At 53.4% G+C, this 20386-nt stretch overlaps 8 protein-coding genes and 1 non-coding gene across 9 annotated transcripts; 5 read left to right on the top strand and 4 right to left on the bottom strand.

The window, feature by feature from the left end:
* Positions 1-209: 209 nt before the first annotated feature.
* Positions 210-313, bottom strand: UMAG_16016. The gene is made up of 2 exons: positions 277-313; positions 210-245 (listed from the first exon to the last, which is right to left on the bottom strand). It is a non-coding gene; the product is annotated as a tRNA-Arg (tRNA).
* Positions 314-847: 534 nt separating this feature from the next.
* UMAG_01156 (uncharacterized protein) lies at positions 848-2650 on the top strand (the record flags this gene model as incomplete). Its single annotated transcript, XM_011388799.1, has 1 exon — positions 848-2650. One exon carries the CDS (start codon positions 848-850, stop codon positions 2648-2650), a length of 1803 nt encoding a protein of 600 aa, XP_011387101.1.
* Positions 2651-3554: 904 nt separating this feature from the next.
* On the bottom strand, positions 3555-4784 carry UMAG_11650 (uncharacterized protein; the record flags this gene model as incomplete). Its single annotated transcript, XM_011389149.1, has 1 exon — positions 3555-4784. The coding sequence occupies one exon, from the start codon at positions 4782-4784 to the stop codon at positions 3555-3557; it is 1230 nt and encodes a 409-aa protein (XP_011387451.1).
* Positions 4785-5445: 661 nt separating this feature from the next.
* UMAG_01154 (putative alpha-1,2-mannosyltransferase) lies at positions 5446-6756 on the bottom strand (the record flags this gene model as incomplete). The annotated part of the gene is made up of 1 exon (XM_011388798.1): positions 5446-6756. The coding sequence occupies one exon, from the start codon at positions 6754-6756 to the stop codon at positions 5446-5448; it is 1311 nt and encodes a 436-aa protein (XP_011387100.1).
* Positions 6757-7712: 956 nt separating this feature from the next.
* UMAG_01153 (snoRNA-binding rRNA-processing protein DIP2) lies at positions 7713-10919 on the top strand (the record flags this gene model as incomplete). Its single annotated transcript, XM_011388797.1, has 1 exon — positions 7713-10919. The coding sequence occupies one exon, from the start codon at positions 7713-7715 to the stop codon at positions 10917-10919; it is 3207 nt and encodes a 1068-aa protein (XP_011387099.1).
* Positions 10920-11839: 920 nt separating this feature from the next.
* Positions 11840-15448, top strand: UMAG_01152 (uncharacterized protein; the record flags this gene model as incomplete). The annotated part of the gene is made up of 1 exon (XM_011388796.1): positions 11840-15448. One exon carries the CDS (start codon positions 11840-11842, stop codon positions 15446-15448), a length of 3609 nt encoding a protein of 1202 aa, XP_011387098.1.
* Positions 15449-15792: 344 nt separating this feature from the next.
* Positions 15793-17568, top strand: UMAG_11649 (uncharacterized protein; the record flags this gene model as incomplete). The annotated part of the gene is made up of 6 exons (XM_011389148.1): positions 15793-16011; positions 16090-16132; positions 16221-16474; positions 16555-17291; positions 17372-17426; positions 17512-17568. The coding sequence occupies 6 exons, from the start codon at positions 15793-15795 to the stop codon at positions 17566-17568; spliced, it is 1365 nt and encodes a 454-aa protein (XP_011387450.1).
* A 347-nt stretch (positions 17569-17915) lies between these two features.
* UMAG_11648 (nucleotide diphosphatase) lies at positions 17916-19184 on the top strand (the record flags this gene model as incomplete). Its single annotated transcript, XM_011389147.1, has 7 exons — positions 17916-18044; positions 18128-18235; positions 18320-18346; positions 18444-18578; positions 18708-18772; positions 18849-18960; positions 19053-19184. 7 exons carry the CDS (start codon positions 17916-17918, stop codon positions 19182-19184), a joined length of 708 nt encoding a protein of 235 aa, XP_011387449.1.
* Positions 19185-19559: 375 nt separating this feature from the next.
* On the bottom strand, positions 19560-20095 carry UMAG_01150 (uncharacterized protein; the record flags this gene model as incomplete). The annotated part of the gene is made up of 3 exons (XM_011388795.1): positions 19560-19580; positions 19693-19846; positions 20073-20095. The coding sequence occupies 3 exons, from the start codon at positions 20093-20095 to the stop codon at positions 19560-19562; spliced, it is 198 nt and encodes a 65-aa protein (XP_011387097.1).
* Between the last annotated feature and the right edge of the window lie 291 nt (positions 20096-20386).

Genomic DNA, 20386 nt, shown 5'->3' with positions numbered 1-20386 from the left:
TCGGCTCATATTCATGGGCTAGGCGTTGTGCTACAGCACGAACAGATCGATGCTCTTATGTCTTGCTACTCACACCATCTCGACACAAACTCGCAACACAAGTTCAAACCAAGGTATTACCGTAAAGAATCACCAATTCTTTGATCGATTCTCCGCTCACGAAACTTGGACCGTATTCGCGTGTCAGCGTGTCATGGGTGCAAAAATCAAGGCGTAGATGGGACTCGAACCCACAGCCTTAGAGTTACCCTAACTACCAGTCAAGTGCTAAATATTTAGAAGCTCTATGCGCTAGCCATTGCGCCACTACGCCGAAGGTTGCCAGGGTGAATACGACTGTGTATATTTTAATGTAAATACCTCAAAAACTCGGACGTATCACTCACGCCAATCACGAATAAAGCTGCTTGAGTGTGGAGGCTCCAAGAAAGCAGGGTCCAACGCATCAGTCGGACAGCATCGCTCGGCTTGGTCACAGCTACCAAGGCGTGACTGGACCAAATACATCACCAATCTATGAGCTGCAACATCAATTATCTCCATTTGCGATCTCGTAGCAAAGTCACAGTGCTGCAAAGATCTACGGGAGCGTCCTGATATTCACTTTGCGGCTGGCTGGCAGAAAGAGCTCCCTTCGTTCACGATTTCAGCGCCAACCTCACGAGGCAAGCGACGCGCACGTCGGTCGTCGGTGCCGTCGTTTCGCATCTCGTCGCCATCCTCTTCCGACTCGGAATTGGAGCTCGAAACGTTCTCTACACCTGCGGACGAGGTTCTCGCGTCGACGACGGATGTTTCTCCGCAGCAAGGTGCGTCTAGCAGAAGTCATCGTACGGGCGGAACAAACATGGCCGACCCAGCTGGTCAGGGTGTGGACGTAAGCGATGCTGCGAACGGACCTACGAGAAAAAGAAAGCCAGACCAGCTAGCCAATCTGGACCGATACAACTTTCTGCGCCCCTCAAGAGGCGGTAACGATGACGATGACGCGGCAGAAGAGGAGGATGAGCTCCTCCCACTGGACCACTCGGAGCTCAGTTCGGCTAGCTACCTAGCACGGCTCACTGGTGTAGCCTGTCTCGGCGGTCTCCAGTTTGGCTGGGATACGGGAATCGCGAGCGGAATGCTTGTTGCGATCCATTCCGATCTGGGACACGAGCTGAACGAGGGAGAGCAGGAACTGATCGTAAGCGCTACGACGGTCGGAGCGATTCTTGGATCCATTGTTGCCGGTAGGATGGCTGACTGGCTAGGCCGCAAAAAGGTGATGATCGGCAGCGGCGTCCTGTTTCTCCTCGGTGCGCTAGAGCAAGCAGCATCACAGGTGGTTAGAGAGCTCGTGCTCGGTAGAGTCCTCGTCGGTCTGGGTGTAGGCATGGCGAGCATGGTGGTGCCGACGTACCTGGCAGAAGTGGCGCCTACCAAGGTGCGCGGGAGGATCGTAGGAATCAACAGTCTTCTTGTCACAGGTGGTCAAGTGATTGCATACTTGATTGATGCAGCCTTTTACAACTTGCCTCACGGATGGAGATGGATGGTGCTGGCGGGCGGTGTCCCCGCCGTACTTCAGCTAGTCGGGATGATCTATTTGGACGAGTCTCCGCGCTGGCTCGTTGCGCGCGGTCGGATCATCCGAGCCCGAAGAGTGCTACAGCGCATCTATCCACATGCAAGTGTACATACGATCGATAACGAGATTGACCGCATATCGCGCAGTATGCAAGGCGCTACACAGCACGACTCGGTCGATCCAGATGCTTGCCACACAGCCGTTCAACAGGCAGAGGAGGTGCAACATGATTTGTCAGCAACGCTGGGCAGAGTTACCGCTGCTCCTGCACAGCTGACCTCGACAGCACGTCAGACGACGACACGTGTCAAGAGCAAGCTCGACATGCTCCTCCAAGATCGCACACATCGACGGGCGCTGTTGATTGCGTGTGTGCTGCAGTTTTTCCAACAGGCTACGGGAGCCAACAGTCTACTCTACTACTCATCGCGCTTGCTCATGATGGCCGGCTTTGTTGTCAACCCGAACGCCGCGGCGATCGGGATAGCGATTGCTAACTTTGGAGGAACGGTGATTGCGGTGCGGTACATAGATTCGTGGGGTCGCAGAAAGCTTTTGCTGTATACGACCGCGGCCATGACTTTGTGCCTTGCGCTCGTCGCCATCGGATTCAGTCAGATCGATCTGGGGCCTGTCACTGGCACGTCCGAGCAGGGAGAACCTGTCTCCACTTCATGGCCCTATTGGACGTTGGTGTTTATGATCATGTTCACTCTCAGCTATGCATTGGGGCTCGGAATCGTGCCGTGGCTGGTACAGTCTGAGATTTTTTCCGGTCAAGTTCGCGGTGTGGGAGCAGGGTTGGCGACGGCAACCAACTGGAGCACGAATCTGTTGATATCCTCGACGTTTCTGCATCTCGTCAAACTGATACATCCACAAGGCTGTTTTGCGCTTTTCAGCGCGGTATCAGCACTCAGCTGCGCTTTTACTTACTGGCTGCTCCCCGAGACCGCTGGTGTCAGCTTGAACGACGTTTCGGGTGCTTTGCCCTCGACCGACCGTCCAGGCACGCACGCTCACGCTGCGCAGGCATATCAAGCGATTCCTTCGACAGAGGACGCGGATGCACTAGAGTAGAGACTTGCTTGTTACGTTGATCCATGTCCACAATCGTAGATCCTAGACATGCTTCGGTCCACGCAAGAGTAGAGCAGGTTCGTAGCTGGGTACGATTCACAATACGAGATTGTCCACTCCAACATGAACGTATTACTAGACTCGGGTGAGATTCGTACTTGCGCACTTGCCTTTCGTCCTCGTACCTCTTCAGCGTTGCTCAGGCGGAACGAGGCGCTCCTATTCAGCGTGTAGGGCGAGATTTCTGGCTCGCAACTCGTCGTGTGCGCGTGCGTGTGTGATTGTGTGGTTCAGATTTCTGGCTTCATGTGTGTCCGGTTGCTGGAGCAAAATGCCAACAGAGGCGTTCGTGGCTAAGGCTGATCTGTCCGTGTTGATTTGCAGATGCGGTCGGCGGTGCGACGGGTCGGCTCAGAGCCTTGTCGGGACTTAATGCGTATACGCGAGTTGAGCCATGCTTGTTGCGCGCGTCTTTGCAGCAGAAGCTGCTCGCATGTATGCGCACACAGTTGCTCGAACATCGACGCGCCACCAGTACCATCTGGCTCTGCAGCCTCCACAGCCTCCACAGCCTCCACCAAAAGCCAATATCGGCTTCTGAACGCAAATGCACAGCTCAACCAGCTGCATCAGGCGGATAGCATTGACGACGAGCAGAAACAGGACGATCCGTTTCCACCAAGTTGCTTCGCCAAACTCATGAAAGTTGATCCGCGGATATAAACGGCGATGACGGTGGTATTGGAAAGGGTGATAGCAACCGCACAAAGCCGACAAGATGCTGCTCATAACCAAACAGATACATGCACGCCACACTCTCCAGTATGGGGAGCAGCTCGAAATCTGAGGCGCACGGTCTTGATGGATTCGCGCTTCGCGGCCAGTACTCAAGTCACGCCAGTGGCTATGATACAGAGTCGCGGTAGAAAGCGTTCACGACACCGGGATGACTCCTGACTAACCCTCTCCAATTGATCCAACCAAATGGCTCATCGGCTCTTGCAAACAGATCGCCCTTTGGAACATCACTGATGATATCCCCCCCGCTCCTCTTTGATTCTGCCGTCTTCCAGGCTTCGACCAGCTCTTTACTGAATCTGCGTGAATCCAAGGGCTTGAGATATGTGTTGAGAGCGGGACTACTGAAAAAGGCGACGGAAAACCTGTCCTGAGTGCCATTGGGGTTGGACACAACACGGTGGGTAGCAGCTTGAACGATGCCGTTGGTAAGGAATTCGACTTGTTGACCGAAATTGACAATGATGCTGCCATCGACGTGGGGGATGCTGAGCCAGGAACCGGAGAAGTCTTGTCCTTCCAGACCACCAACTTGGGCGGACGGAGCTAGCAGCGTGAGCCAACCGCTGTCTTTGTGGGCACCTACGCCTTGCGTGCTGGAAGGGTCTTTGCGGGTAATACCGTCCACAGCGACGCCGGTCGGATAGCGAATTGTCTTCATTCTTGCGTAAGGCAACGGCCCCAAGCCATCGAGTTGAGCATCACCACCTCTGAACTTGGTCTTGCCAGTCAAGAACTGTGATAGCTCTCCCTCTTGCACTCCCAACGCTAGTTCAATCGCCCTCGTCAATTGATTTGACACCTCTTCGGCTGCTTCGAACCATTCCAACACTATCCTCCTATGTCCTTCGCAGACCTCGTCGTCAACAAATTGGTTCGGTCCGTACAGATTCAGAAAAGGATACTTGTCCAACAACTGCTTGTCCGTCACTGGCTCCACTTGCGGTGCGTAGTCGACTTGATCCCTCAGATCCTGCTTCTGCTGCGTTCGCTCGTCACCAAATTTGCAGTAGCCGCGAAAATGACGACTATTATCCATATCAATCTTGAGTCTTTGTTCGAGTGGAAGTTGAAAGAAGCGCGAGACTAGGTCGAACATTGCGTTGCGTCTAGCGTCCAGTGGAGTACCGTGTAGATAGAAGAATCCAATCCCAACCATGGCCAACCGCAGCGAGGCTATGAAACGTTGTGAAGATTCAGATGTGGGTTCGGAAGCGTTCCACAGACGATAGTCGAGGTGATAATCTGAGAACGAAGAGAGTGACTGCTGGCTCGATGCATTCTTGCTGTGGATCGCGCTCGCTGAAGGACCAGCCGATACTGCGGTTGGCGCCATCGTGGTCGATGGGCTTGTTGTCAACTAATGGCAAGCAAGCTGTTCAGGACCTTGTACAAGCGCGGTTATCGTTGCTACAAGGAAAAGTGGATTCTAAGCTGTTGAGCGAATCTATGACCTTTCTAGAACACAGTCTGCTCTGTGGTAGCAAGGGACGTGCACCACGCCTCACAATCACGAATCACGAATTCACGATTGTGACTGCTTCGCGTGTCGTGCTTATGCATTGCGAATTTAAAGTTTGTGGCACGCAATCACGATGGAGCGGTTTCGGCAACCCATTCACGATTTACCATTTTGACCGACTTGGCGATTTTTGACTGACTTTGACGCACAAAATTCACTCGTGACTAGTTGGGCCTGAGTCAAGCCCCGCTCGCAACAAAAGGCAAACAACTTGCACCCAGTCTAACGGAGAGAGTGAGGAGGGGCACACAAATATCGGCCTTCGCTTCCTCCTCTTCTTCGTCGAGCCTATTTGCACGCGGCATGTTATGCTCTCTAAACGATCATATTCTTCGCCTTGCTCAACAGGAACAAGGTAATACTATATGCCTCGCATTCGAGTGGCATCAAGCAACTGTATGCGCTGTCATTGTAGACGGACAACAACGAGAGTCAGACAGATGGTGCTATGTGAATGATATTGCAAGAATCGACATCACTTTGGATAGCCCTCCGGAGAGCCTTTCCACCACCTGGGCAGACAAGAGTATCCCTCATTATCAAACGACTGCTTGGGATCACAATTGCATCGACCCGTGTCATGGTACTTTTTGCGATTGGCGGGACAGTGATTCCACGGATTGTGGAAGTAGCCAATATCATCGAAAAAGTGAAGTCGGCTTCGATCGAGGAGGAGAGAAACAGCAATGGAATGAACGGGCGCGTCTCCCCATCGCTCGTAGAAGAATCCTCCTGCTTTGTCGAGCCATTCAAAATAGTCGAGGTACGTCTTGGATCGCCAGAAACGAAGGTCGCCGATTTCAAAGTTGGACCAATAGTGGGCGCCGACCCATGTATCTTGAATGCCTTGCTCCGGGTGGTCGCCCAAGAAGTGATAACTTGGATCCTTGGCGAGGTGCTCGGGATGCTGGGCGAAGAACTTCTGCGTCTCGGACCACAATGTCGGCACAGTCTCTTTGTACTCGTAGAGCGCCATGGTGAAGCCATAAGTCTTGTTGTTCATCTGCATAAAGACGAAAGGATCGTAGTCGAGATCGCAATAGAGCTTGATACCTGGCTCGACACGCCAATAGTAGTCCAGATCGAGCGTGAGGTTGTGGCGGAAGAAGAATCCAGACTGGTATCGGCACATGTGGCGGTAGCTTTCCGATGAGCCGTAGATGACATCTTTCATCTTGACGCGAGTCTCTGCGGCCTTCTCCTGGCTGATCCAGTCGGGATAGCCCCAGTGCTCCTTGAGGATCAAGCCGAATCGACATTCGCTGCGGGTCATCTGGCGAACACCTCGCTTGAATTCTTCGGTGAAGGGCTCGTTGTTGAGAAAGATCCAAGGGTAGCCATACTTGCGATTGAACTTTTCTTCAACGTCTCGCATAGATTCGCGCATGCCTAAGAGTTCGGCGTTTCGAACGAGGACGATAAAGCCAGCTTTGGCGCGTGGACCTTGGTTAGCCATCTGTGGGATAAATGTAGGAGGATACAGGTTGCCGTCGTCTCCCTTCTGCGCCCATTTCGACAACTCGTCAATCGAGGAAGGCGTACCAGGGTTGTGAGTGTACATATCAGCGACCGAACTCGGTGCCGGGAAAGACGGTGTGCCTTTGCTGGAAGCCTGCCATGGGCTGGCGAAGGCAGGAAGCGAGTTCAAGCGATCGCGGAAATTTTGAACGCCATTTGCAGAGAAGGAGACGTAGGTCGAAAAGACGAGGACGAAAAGGAAGAGGGTGACGAGCAGAATCAGCCTCTGCGGGCGACGCAAAAGGGCGTCGAGGAATCCAGAAGCCATGATGTCAATTCAACCGGCAAGCAACGCCTGGAACGCTGAGAAATCGACTGAGTTTTGGTCTTTTGACTTTCCAGACAGGCGTGCGTATGCGTCGGAAGGGTTCCTTGGACAGGCCGAATGGGACGTGATGAAGTGGGCGTAACGATTCTTTGAAAGATCACGGATCAGCCACCCAGATCGCAATGGAGATTTGTTCGACAATCGGCGTGGCGACCTGCGCCGTGCTTCAGAGAGTCAGAAATTAGCTGACCTCAAGTGAAGCTCAGTAATGATAAGGAGCAAAGTGGTGGTGGTCAAGAAGAACAAGGGTGGATGTCTCCCTATATCTTATTGAGAAATCACGAATGCCACGTCAATCGCCAAGCCAGACAGCGGAGGGATCAAAGACTCAAAAGAGCTTACAGCACAGCACTCGTGATTCGTGATTCGTGATTCGTGATTCGCGGTATCAGTCGTGAGTGTGGATTTAACGCCGTTTTCGAAAAAACCGTGAACCACACAAGTCACGCACGATTCATCGCAGTCAGCAGTCGTGAGTCGCGAAATTCGTGATTCTCACGTCTTGCTTGGCATAAAGACGAAGATGGACATGTGACAGAAGAGCTCAGGCCAGCTTCTTGTACTGGCGGTGAATTTCCAACCGTGTTGAGGAGCTGGCTTACTAAGTTAATAAGAATATTCACGATTCGTGATTCGTGCCTAAGTTATCTATCCTTTTCTGATCTTTAAATTCTGTTTTCCGTTTTCTTGTCCCCCTTTTCCCGTTTTATCTTTTCTCTCGTTTCTTCCAATTTTTTTTTTGGAGGCGAAACTGAGCTCTTGATCATGCACGACCAAGTTGACCTACCTTGTCACGACGTTGTTCGCTCTTGACTAGTTACCATCAGCTGGGATTGAACCGGGACATCTTGCTCAGACAGTGAAGCCAACGCTCGACTCGTACCAACTCGGCCAAGATGGTTCGTTCCTACCTCCGACACGAGCCAACGTCTGCTTTTGGACTCATCTGCTCAGCCTCTGCCAACTCGATCCTAGATCCCGACACCAAAACTGCGTTCGTACCCGCCTTAGAAGATGTTCTCGTATGGGATGTACGACGAAGCACTCTGATCGCTACCTGGCACGAAATCGGTCATCGATCCAAAGTGACATCTCTAGCAAGGTCGCCTACGGATCCCGACACTTTTGCCGTTGGCTATGAAGACGGAAGCATCCGATTGTGGTCTGCCGAGACCAACTCAACCTCTGTTACTTTCAATGGACACAAAAAAGCTGTTGTTGCCCTTACTTTTGACAGTCAAGGTCTGCGCATCGCCAGTGCAAGTCTCGACACCGACATTATCCTCTGGGATCTTGTAGCCGAGACCGGCTTGTATCGTCTGCGTGGTCATCGCGATGCTGTCACAGCAATCGCCTTTGTTCTGCTTCCATCGGTCTCGCACAACTCAGACGGTCCATCTTCCTCGAATGGAATACATGTCGAACCCAGCGCGTCCGGCTACCTGCTTAGCACGTCCAAAGATGGACTCTTGAAGTTGTGGGATCTATCGCTCCAACATTGTGTCGAAACCGTCGTTCACGGATCCAATGAAATCTGGAGCTTGGCGGTCTCGCAGGATGTACCGCTCGCCATGCAGGCGTACGCAAGGAGTCAACATACCGAGGACGATGACGAGGACACCAACGATCGTAATGCCAATGTGGATGGCGGCGCTCTCGTCCTTACTGGAAGTTCCGACGGCGACCTCAAAGTGTGGGAAATATCTTCTGGTGCTCTTTCGCGCGGTCTTACGGCTGTGAACGATTCGGTTCACGACAGGACCGAAAAGTTGATTGTGCTCAAGGGGTCCATTGCACTTTCGGGAAAGCACCGCGTCACTCAAATCGAGTTTTGTGGCGTGCCCAAGCGCACGGGTAGAGCTGCCTTGGCTGCCTCATCGACCGGGCAGGGCTATATCGCTGTCTCGAGTACCGACAAGGCTGTCCAAATCTTCCGACTGCGCTCGACACAGGAGATGGCTAAAAAATTGGAGCGTCGCCGGAAGCGTAACAAAGAAAAGGCCGACAAAAGGCGAGCCAACGAAGGTGCAACTCCAACCACACCATATCCTGCATCTGACCCGGCACAAGATCAAGTGACTTGGACTGACCGGATCGAGCCCTACACCAGTGTTCGACCCTTAGCAGGCAAGCTCAAGAGCTTCTCACTCGTCACGCCTCGTTCTGGCTCCGCAGCTTCCAGCAAGTTTGGGCTCAGCGTCCTTTGCGCGCTCACCTCTAACGCTCTTGAGATCTACAGCGTGCCATCTCCGCCGCGTTCCAAAGCGGAAAAGGCCAATCCGATTGAACCTGTTCTTGCCAGCGCACTCGAAGTGCCCGGACACCGATCCGACATCCGTGCTGTCGCTCTTTCCTCTGACGACAACTTGCTCGCTTCGGCGTGTGGTGCAGGTCAGCTCAAGATCTGGAATGTCAACACAGGTCGTTGCATCCGAACGTTTACATGCGGGTATGCATTGTCGGTAGCATGGCTACCTGGCGATCAACACGTCTTGGTCGGATGTAAAGATGGTACGCTTCGCAGCTTTGATGTTCGAGCTGGTATCGCCGTAGAGACGCTCGACGCGCACCAGGGTCCCCTATGGAGTGTCGCCGTCCAACCAGATGGTCTTGGCTGCGTCTCTGCGAGCGCCGATAAGGAGGTCAAATTCTGGGAGTTTGAAATGCAGGTTCCCGAAGACGACAGCGACAGCGACAGCAACACCCACGTCGACGACAAGTTGGGCGAAGCAAATGGCTCAAAGAAAGCTCAGCCCCCGCCTCAACTCGTCCTCGTCCATGTACGAACCCTCAAGATGACGGATGACGTGCTCTGCGCTCGATTCTCACCCAACGGCAAGCTCCTTGCCTTGTCGCTGCTCGACAACACGGTCAAAGTATTCTTTGCCGATTCGCTCAAATTCTTCCTCTCACTCTACGGCCACAAGCTTCCCGTACTATCCCTCGACATCTCCAGTGATAGCAAGCTGTGCGTCACGGTTTCCGCCGACAAGAATGTCAAGATCTGGGGTCTAGACTTTGGTGATTGTCACAAATCCATCTTTGCCCACAACGAGAGCATCATGGGTGTCTGCTTTGAGCACGGTATGCAAGGTGGCGGGCTGATGGGTGGTCGACACGGTGAATCGCACCACTTCTGGACGGTGGGAAAGGACGGACTACTAAAGCACTGGGATGGCGATAATTTCCAGATGATCCAGCAGCTGGAAGGCCATCATGGAGAAGTTTGGGCGGTGGCACCGGGACATACGGGTAAATTGGTGGTTACGGCGGGAGCGGATAGGAGTATCAGGACATGGGAAAAGACGGATGAGCCTTTGTTCTTGGAGGAAGAGAGGGAAAGGGAGATGGAAAGGGCGTTTGAGAGTGCCGGGCAGAGCACAAGGGACGATGAACGCGCAATTGGCGAGTTAGCAGACGGAGCCGACCCTGATGCTGCGGCTACTGCGGGTGCAAGTGGACCGGAAGCCACGGCCGTGTCCAAAAGCACCCGCGAGACAATGATGGCAGGAGAACGCCTAGTGGAAGCGCTGGAAACGGCAGATGCAGACATCGCAGCGCGTACCGCCTCCCGCGCAGCAGGACAAGCCGAACCAGCCTACCACGCCCTCATCACAGCCGAGTTCGAATCCTCCCACTCGCGTTCGACCGTCGACGAAGACATCTCTGCTCAGAAATATGTCCTCCGCGTGGTCGAAAAGATTCTCCCTGCCCAACTGGACGATGCTCTCCTCGTGCTGCCCTTCGACAAAGTCGTCTCGCTGCTTACATACCTCGACTATTGGGCACGCAAAGAATGGAGCATACCACTTGTCTCCCGTATCCTCTTTTTCCTGCTGCGAACGCATCATCATCAAATCGTCGCCAACCGAGTCATGCGTCCTACCTTGCTCGATCTCAAGTCTCACCTCAAACAAGCGTTGGCAACACAGAAGGCCACAATAGGGTTCAATCTGGCCGCGTTGAAGTTCATCAAGGCGCAACATATTGCGGCCAAGACGAGCGAGATTTACGAACGGCAAGGGCTGGATGTCGACGAAGAAGAGATCAAGAGGAGGATCGAAGCTAATGCTGCTAGGAAGAGAAAGATTCGGGTTGCTTAAAGTTGCGATGTTTTGGCATTCCTTGGTGACTCACCCTCCAAAAGCTATCACGAATTCAATCCCACTCACTGCCTGTCATTGGAGAACCACAAGTGCATGTCTGAAGCGTGACCAGAGAGGAGGGACACGAAACCGAGAACACAGAAAGTCGTGAGTGGACGTGGCAGGCACGAGGGTTGGGGGTGGGATTAGTACCTATTTGTTAGGTTTTATTTTGCTGGTGACTGAGTCGTGAGTGAAGGAGAAAAAGGAGACGTGAGAATCACGAATCGTGAATCACTCGTGACTGAATCACGAATCACGAATGACGCACCCGCTCGCCGTGTCGCTGACGATGCGAGATCGCGCGAGGGAAGCAGGAGAAGAGAGAGAGGGAAGCGCGTCAGATTCACCACTTTCGTCGTCAAACCCAGTTCGACTTTGAGAAAATCACGAGTAATACTCAAGTCACGAGAGTCACAGGATACAGACAGAATCACGAATCACGAATCCCCAAATCAGGGTCCATTTCTCATCGCATCGCAGCTCTTGTCTCATAGCATCACCCTTATCACCATCACCACCAACCTCACTGTCCCAACCCCCGCACCACCATTCCATCCTCCGACTATTGCAAGACAGGTTTTCATAAGACCTACCAACCGTTTAGGTTCCAGCTGTGCTTGACAGCAACCGTGGCCCGGACAGCACTCAACCTTGCTGACCCACGTTGGTACTCATTCACAACCATCCATTGGCAACGCGTCTCCTCCTCACCAGAGACAACAGCCAGCACAGTTGGGCTCCTTGCAACAGGACGCTCATGAAGTAGTGATACTGATCAAAAGCACGCTCTTGCGTCCTTGACATTCTTCGATCTCTCGAATGCACCATCGTACTACGTCGCATACATTCTCAGCCTGAACGGTGTATCGCTTGCTATGGCGGCCCAAGGCGAGCACGTCGCCTCCGTTCAAGGAGAAACAGCTCCTGCTGTAGAGCTCAACGATGCTTCCGCCACTGCACAGAACGGTGCTACTGAAGCGCCGCAAGCACAAGATTTGGCATCGACCGATGTTGGGACGTCAGAGTCAGAAGCACCGATCGTAGCGCCGTTAGATAGCTCGAGCATCCAATTGGGCGTCGACTCTTCCACAGCATCTGCTGCTGTACGGGGGCCACCATTGAGCGTCGACGCGGAAATGACGGCGGTCGCCCCCCATCTTTCTCAACATACATTTGCGACTGCGGGCCTTTCCGATATACCCGACGAAGTCCTCACACTAGAAGCCGATCAATTTCCAGTGACAACGGTGCCAATAGATCAGTCCTGTACACCACCAGCAGACGCCAACATGGACACCGATCGTGCTGTCGACGATTATCGCGCCGCCATCAACACGCCTCTTCCGTCGATGCTGAATAGCAACGCTATCCCACTCGAGGAGGACGCGTCCGGCGATCTTTCCGCATCATCCAACGAAGCGCTCACGCTGACATCCACCGTCTCTCGAGGTAATTATCATCAGTGCGGCTCTGCACGTCGTGTCAAGGTGTACGAGCTTAAAGGCGAAACCTGGTTCGACAGAGGTACAGGCTATTGCGCTGGTGTCTACGACGAGACCGTCGACGAAGCGCTTTTGGTGGCACGCAGAGAAGAAAAGTGCCAATTCCTAGAAGGGATCGATGTTCCAGCGGAAGCGGATGCCAATGAAAACGAGCCGCTACTGGGCGCTGCCGTGGGCGAAGACGCAGCAGCGGCCGCCGCGCAAAAGGCACAAGCGATGCAGCCACAGTCGTGTCAGTTTGTCGTGGTCGTCAGCGAGAACCTCGAGTCCGAAGACATCCTTCTCGCCAGCAAGGTGGTAAGGGAGGAGGTCTATCAGCGTCAACAGGATACGCTTGTCGTCTGGACCGAGCCCACTGGCGTCGACATGGCGCTCAGTTTTCAGGAGGCAGAAGGCTGTAACGAAGTTTGGGAGTTTCTCACCGAAGTTCAGAAGCATTTCATGGGTCTCGCCGAGGAGGCGCTCACCGACTCTCCACCAACAACGCCCAATCCGCACTCGCCCACCGGTGTGCTAGGCATGTCGGCCTCGGGCTCGGGTCTCGAACCGCTTCTCAACCTCATGGGCGACTACAAAGGGCTGCCCGAACCCAGTCTCGCCAACCTAGACAAGATCGACGCCATGCTCAAGGAGACGACTGCGCGTGGACCCATGATGCGCGAAAAACTCACCACTTGGCTTATGGAGGCGCATTACATCCGCAAGCTCGTGCCCTTTTTCCACACGGTCGAGGAGCTCGAGGCGCTTCCTTCGCTACACCTGCTTTGCACCATCATGCAGACCATCCTCTTGCTCAATGACAGCTTTCTTTTCGAGTACATTTTGCAAGACGACGTCTTCCTCGGTGTAGTAGGAATGCTCGAATACGATCCCGAGTTTCCGCGATTGAAGGCCAATTATCGGGACCATCTGACGCAGCGCGCACGCTTCAAGCAGGTCATCGATATCGGCGACCCAATGATCGTCTCCAAGATCCATCAGACATACCGTCTCCTTTACCTTCGCGATGTCATTCTTGCCCGCGTCGTAGATGATCCTACCGTCTCGATCCTTAACTCGTTCATCTTCTTCCACCAGAACGACATTGTCAACTACTGCTGCCAGAACGACCTGTTTCTTGGCGAGCTCTTTCGAGTGCTCACCAGCCCCTCGGAACCGAAAGAGAGGCGATGCGAGGGTGTACTCTTCCTGCAACAGCTCTGTGCTATGGGAAAGCTTATCCAGCTTCCTGTGCGCATTTCTCTCTATCGTACGCTCACCGATTGGGGCCTTCTCAACGTGCTACAGCTTGCACTCGACCGCTTCGGGCAGGCTGCGCGAAATGCGGCAGCCGAGATCCTCATGACCATCATCGAGTACGACGCAAACAGCGTACGCGCGCATGTCATTTCACAAGTGGAGCAGAATGGACGACCCCTGGTAAGCATGATGATCGACATGCTGCAAAATGAGACTGATCCTGGTCTTAGGACGCAGATTGCCGAGGCGATGCGCATCATCTTTGATGTTGCCTCGGATGGCGGCCCCATGGCGACACAAGCACAAGTTCTCTCGGTGCAAGGGCTCAACAAGGCCAAAGCGGATCCAGACCGTTTCTTGACTTGGATCTATGAGGCCGAGATCGGCCGGCTCTGTTCACCATTCAACACACTTCCCGACTTTCGCGTGCTCTCCAAGGGCGAAAAGCTGCCGTCGCAAGCGCGCCATCGTTCGGCGCTGTACGGCCATCTCTGTGACTTGCTCTGTCACATGATCGCGCATCACTCCTTCCGAAGCCAGTACTTTGTGCTCACGTCCGAGATCGCCAAAAAGATCGGATCGCTGCTGCATTCACGTGAAAAGTTCCTCCGCCTTTCAGCGCTGCGATTCTTCAAGTACTGCCTGGCAAGCAACAATCAGTTTACAAATCGCCACTTTATCAAAATCGAGCTCTTCTCCACCATCCTTGGGCTCATCGAAGCAGAAGGCGACCGTAACAACTTGGTGGCCTCGGCCTGCCTCGACTTTTTCGAGCATATGAGGAGAGAGAACATCAAGACGCTCATCAGCCATTGCATGGAACGACATGGTGCCCGCATGCGCCGCTTGGCAGAACTGCCCCAGACTGCTCCTTGCTTCTCGTTGCTGGTCAGTCAATGGGAGAAAAACCAGGAGCCGCTTCCACAACCCGAGTCGAGCGAGCTGGCGCCGCTGTCTGGTGATGCTGAGGACAAGTCACGGCAGCAGGTGGAAGCTGGACGCGGTCAGGCCAGTATGGCAACCGCGAACACGGAGGAGGAGAGCTATTTCCAAGGGGATGATGATGACAAGAATGCCGAGGAGCGTGGCACGGGCAGTGCGATCGGCCTTGTTCCTTACGAAGACGACAAGGACAACGAGGATGTCGGTGGAGAAATGTCGAACGCCAAAATCGGCAGGAGGAAAGCAAGTGGTACAGGGTCGTCGCCTGGCTCGTCTCCATCCAGGTTGGCTGAGAAGCGACGGAGGCCAGAGGATGACGATGAAGCAGACGACCAGCTGTCACGCCTGTCAAAGCGAAAGCCCAGCCGTACGTCTAAGAGCAAGGGCAAGAGTACGATTCAGACACGCTCGCCGCCTGACGATGATAATTCAGTTTCCAACACGCAGGCCCCTGGCGGATTCATACGCACCATGGCCAATACGATCAGCAACACGTTTGGAAGCGGCGAAAAGCGCGATGGCTCTCAGTCGCCCTCTCCCAAACGAGCCAAGGCGTCTCGTTCAGAAGACACTCCATCCTCGCCGAAGCAGAAGCAAGAGCAAGAGCAAGAGGCCGACAGCACCTCACCAAGATCGTCTGCATCCTCCTCTGTCGCTGGCAAAGATGCCAGCAAGAACGGTGCCGGAAGTAGTGGACTCGGCATCAAGAGGATTTCATTGGGTCTCACAGGCTCCTCGAAAAAGATGGCAGCACAGTCCAATGTTCGCTCGACAGATAAGTTGGAAGCCGAAGATTCCTGACTGCCGTACCGAATCGATGTTTCTTCCTTCATACCGACGCTTTCATGATTCACTTGGGCTGTCTCGTCTGGGCAAGACGAAGACCGTTTGTTTTCGATCTGTTGTAACATGTACGACTATTGTAGAACAGAGACTCGCGGCTTTGACCTTTGAAGATTCACGATTAATCCAAAAAGACTAAAGCTTCGGCTGTGGGCTCGGTGCGATTCACGGTGAATTTTTCGGGTTTCTGAATGTGACAAATTCGTGGTTGCAGGTCAGTGAGGTACAGACCCCGTTGACGACTTAGGATTGGACTGTGACCACCATCTCTATCCGTCATGAACGAGCACAAGGAGGCAACAATGGCATCGCATTCGGCCCATGTTGCAATCCTTGGCTGTGGTGTAATCGGGCTCTCGACGGCGCTGGCGATTCTGGAGGGCCAATCGGACAACGTTCGAGGTTCGAAGAGGTTGGTTACTATCGTATCCAAGGAGGTTCCGGATCTTGACTATGGTGTGCAGAATACAGGCATAGGTTCTGCCAAAAAACATTCCGCAGAGTACGCCAGTGTATGGGCGGTGAGTATACGACGGCTAACGACTAGACACAATGGGATGTACATGGTATTGACGCTGATTCGGTTCCACTTTCTGCAGGGAGCGCACCACGTGAGCGACGCCAAGTCAGAGCGCGAGCTGCGTAAGTAGGAGCTTGATCCAGCCACGCCAACCAGTGCGCTAGTGCGGGTGCTCGAGCTAACTCTAGTCTCGAACTTGGTTTTGGACAGGCCACGACAAGATTACTTTCGATCGGATGAGTAGGCTCGCTCGAGAACGGCCGTGGTTCAGTCAGGTGGCATCGTCAACAGCCATGGGCGCATCTACAATCGTACCATCGGCTTCCGTACAACCGAGTATCAATCCGCAAGCATCTGCAGAGCCACTGGTTTGGGTGCATCAGACTGAGCTCTTCGAAACCGCAGGCGCTTCTCAGTCTACAACCAGGCCGCCATACGAAGGTGTCCTTGACTGGTATCCGGACGTAAGTCGGCACTCTTATCACGCTATGATTGTTCTGTTTCCATAAACCTAGCTGACACCTCGACTGCTGACCGATAACAGTTTAAGGTGATTCCGTCTTCAAGTCTAGCGCATGGACACGAGTGGGGTTGCACATTTTCTACGATCGATATCAACGTACCCTTGTACCACAAGTGGCTGCTGCGTCGATTTCTTGACCTTGGTGGGCGACTCGTCGTAGCTGATGCAAAGTCGCTCCAACATGCGATCCAACTCAGTTGCTCTCCGTCATCCGCCTCGACAATCTGCAAGAATGCTTCCATCTGGACGTCAGCTGGAAAAGCGGACGTGCTCGTGGCATGCCCCGGACTGGGTGCGCGATTTATTCACGGAATCAACGATCCCGCCGTCCACCCACAAAGAGGTCAGGTGGTGGTGGTCCATGCGCCTTGGCTATCCACGAACGACATGCTTGCCAATTGGGCGCCAAAGCCTCGATACACGCTTCCCGGGTACTCTGTTGTACGACCACAAGGCGGGAGGGAGGTGTATGTGATTCCGAGGGGAGACGGTACGGTAGTTTGCGGAGGAACACGCATTGTCGATGATTGGGACGACAAGCCGCGACCAGAAAGTACGAAAAACATCCTGCAAAGATGTCTCGACTTGGTTCCACTGCTGGTGGATCCGAAGAGGAGGACTGGCTTGGAAAAAGTGCGAGTCGAAGACGTCCAGGTCGTCGAAGTCAATGTTGGGTTGAGACCGGCAAGAAGGCGTGGAGTGCGGCTCGAAAGGGCGAAGCACGACGTGGACGGTGTCAAGATCGTGTTCAGCTACGGGTGAGTAAGCGAGCAGAGGTGCCCGAAGACGAACATGGAGATACTGGGGCGATGCTGATTACATGTTGTTTGAGCTACAGATACGGCGGTGCTGGATACCAGGCGTCGTGGGGCGCTGCACTTGACGCCAAGCAGGTAAGTACAGACTCTCGCGAAGCTTGAATGTTTTCTTCAAGTACTTACTGTACAAAGGCGTTGCACATATGTTTGTGACTGGCAGCTCGTTGAACAAGCGCTGGAAGAGCGCACATCGTCCTTACCGCCGCTTAAGTTATAGCTGCGAGCGCCGATTCTGCGATTCAAATCAAACACACTAGATTGATAGCTGATTGAATTGCGATCGCAGCAGTGTCCCTGAGCGAGCGGCTTACAAAACAACAGGTTCGTCGTAGTGGTCAGTGACAGGCTGAGACGCCTTTAGGACTTCGGACTTGATGAGGTTGAGCTTTTTGGGGCTCTGCTCCCTCCACACATCAAAAGTGGTGAGTGGTGAGTGGTGAGTTGAGCTGAAGAACGCCGAAAAAAGCGGCGCACAGATGCGTAATTATTGCTTGCATTCGATCCAATCAATCGCGACTGCTCGTCCCTCGTGCTACCGACTCGTATCGCTCACCACTCTTCAAGATGTCGACGAAACGACCGGATGCAGTGACACCGTTCGCGCTGGCCACACCGCTGTTCAACAAGCTCGCTGGAAAACGTGTCGTGCTTGCAAGCTCGAGTCCGCGCCGAAAGGACATCTTGGCTTCCGTCGTGAGTGACCAACCTTGCTCACTAGCGGGCCATCAGGGTAACCTGTTCATTGACTAATGATGTGATTGCCGTGATACGATCAGGGTCTGGTACCGGAGATTGTGCCGAGCACGTTTGAAGAGAACCTGCCCAAGAGCGAGTTCATCGGCGAAGCTGTTTACGAGTATCCCGTTCACACGGGATCCAAGAAGGTGAGTAGCAGCAACAGCCTTGGGTCCAGGAGCAAGTCAACTGATGCCATCTTTCCCACTCGTCGTGAATGTGAACCGGTGCAGGCGCTCGAGGTGTACGAACGACTGGTGGTAAGCTCGACGCGTGCAGCCGCGAGAAGGACCAACCACCACCAGCACAACTGACGCACGTTCAACATTGTGATTGATCGAGATGCACTATCAACAGAAAGAGAATCCAGAGGACCCGCCAGACTTTGTCATCTCTGCCGACACAGTGGTCGTCAAGGATGAAGTGATCATGGAGAAGCCCACGGACCAACACGACAATCTGCGTATGCTCGCCGACTTGAACGGAAGCTCTGTAAGCCTAGCGTGTTTGGTTGATCGAAATCGCAAGGCTTCGTTGCGATCCTTGCGATCCTTGCGATTTCGTAAGTGTCGAACTGATATGTACTGACGTTGAATCCCGGATTTTGGCATTGTTCTGCAGTGCGAAGTGGTTACGGGTGTTACGGTGATCTATCCGGTGATCGAAGCGCCAGGGTTCCAGATGAGGTTGGTGTCGATCTTTGACGCTCTGTTCTCGCTTTCGGGTTGCTCGATTCTGACACTCTCTTATGCGCAACAACAGATCGCTTTGCGAGAAAACCATTGTGCGGTTCGCAGACAACCCGTACTACATGCTGAAAGCCTACGTAGATTCCAAAGAAGGCCTCGACCGCGCAGGAGGCTTTGCGATCCAGGTATGCTTGCCACAAACCCTACCATCTCGATCCCGGTCACAGCAGAGACCAACTGACACTTGTTTCACTCCGCACTATCCAACCGAATTCAGGGTCGTGGCTCGCTACTCGTGCGATCGATCGAAGGCGACTACAACAACGTGGTCGGCTTCCCCCTGTACGCTTTCAGTGCGTACCTGCATGACCTCCTCGAACACGACGAATTGGATATCGTCGAGGATTGAGCAAGCAACGGCTTCTCTGGTTGGCAGACGCGCTTTCATGCCATGTAGAGACATTCGATGCATTCAGATGGACCAAAACACTTTCTCTGTTCAAGACATCTTTCGACGTGATGGTGTCACAAGTTCGTCGAAAAGCACTGTGCCAAATTTTGAGCAGAGCGTTGTACTGTGGCGCATTACATGGCGTTAACCTTCGATGCGCTGATACTTGCGTGCATTCTCTGCAGAAATCTACTCTGGTGTTCTGCCCAACGAGCAAAGCTGTGTGCGCGCACAACCGGTGGAAAGAGAAACGACGGCGAATTCTTGTATTGCGTGATCTGATTACAAGAAAGTGTGCAAGCAGCGAAAAGTTGAAGCACCAAGGTGCAGTGTTTACGAAGAGCGCTTCTTGCCCTGTTGGAATCAAGCCGATGTCGATGAGAAAGGACAGGTGAGCAAGATTGGTCAGCCTCGAAGACACTTTGAATATGAGGAGAGATTGTGCCGACAAGCAAACACTACTTACGACAGCCATGTTGTAGAAGCCAACGGTGGTGCCATACATTCCAACACCAAAGAGGGTCATGAAGAGACCCATGTAGAGGCGGGAGCGAGGCAGGCGCTGGAAGACTGGTCGAGGGTCGGCCTGAAGAGCACGCTGGCGCTCGGGGATAGTGTTCCTGCACGAAGCAAAGCATCAACAAGAGAGCAGCAAAAAAGAAAGAGCCGTCAGTTGTCAAGTTCTTCCGTCGTATCGATGCGTCATCCTATACTGCTAGTTCGAAGAGATTCTCTGCTGAGAAGCATCAGCATCTCAACCGAATGATCCTCGTTGATCGCCCTTGCCGAAGGGCACGCAGGTTGTTCGTATTCGGTTTGTACAGTGCGAGTCGTGCGAATGCTCACTTTCGGTAAACGAGGGCGTCCATTGTGTGATGTGAGAGAGAAATGTGGTGTTGACAACGATGGTGGAGAAGCAGAGAAATGGAATGGTTATCAGTGACCAACGTGCCAGGATTGCTGATTTCAAAGCCGATGAAATCGCGCAAATTGAGAACACAGGCGGTCGCTTCCGAACTCCCTCAGCTGGAAGCACGAAGGGGAAGCGTCTCGAAAATGACTCGTACGACTGACTCTTTCAAAAACTCCTTCCACGTTCCGTGTTCCGTCTTTCACCTGTTTGTCGTATTTTCACGATTTACGATTCACGATTCACGATT

Source organism: Mycosarcoma maydis, chromosome 2 (assembly GCF_000328475.2).
Source record: "Mycosarcoma maydis chromosome 2, whole genome shotgun sequence".
Lineage (NCBI taxonomy): Eukaryota > Fungi > Basidiomycota > Ustilaginomycetes > Ustilaginales > Mycosarcoma > Mycosarcoma maydis.
The sequence above is the reverse complement of the archived record's forward strand: the minus strand, read 5'-3'. Positions and strand labels throughout refer to the sequence as shown.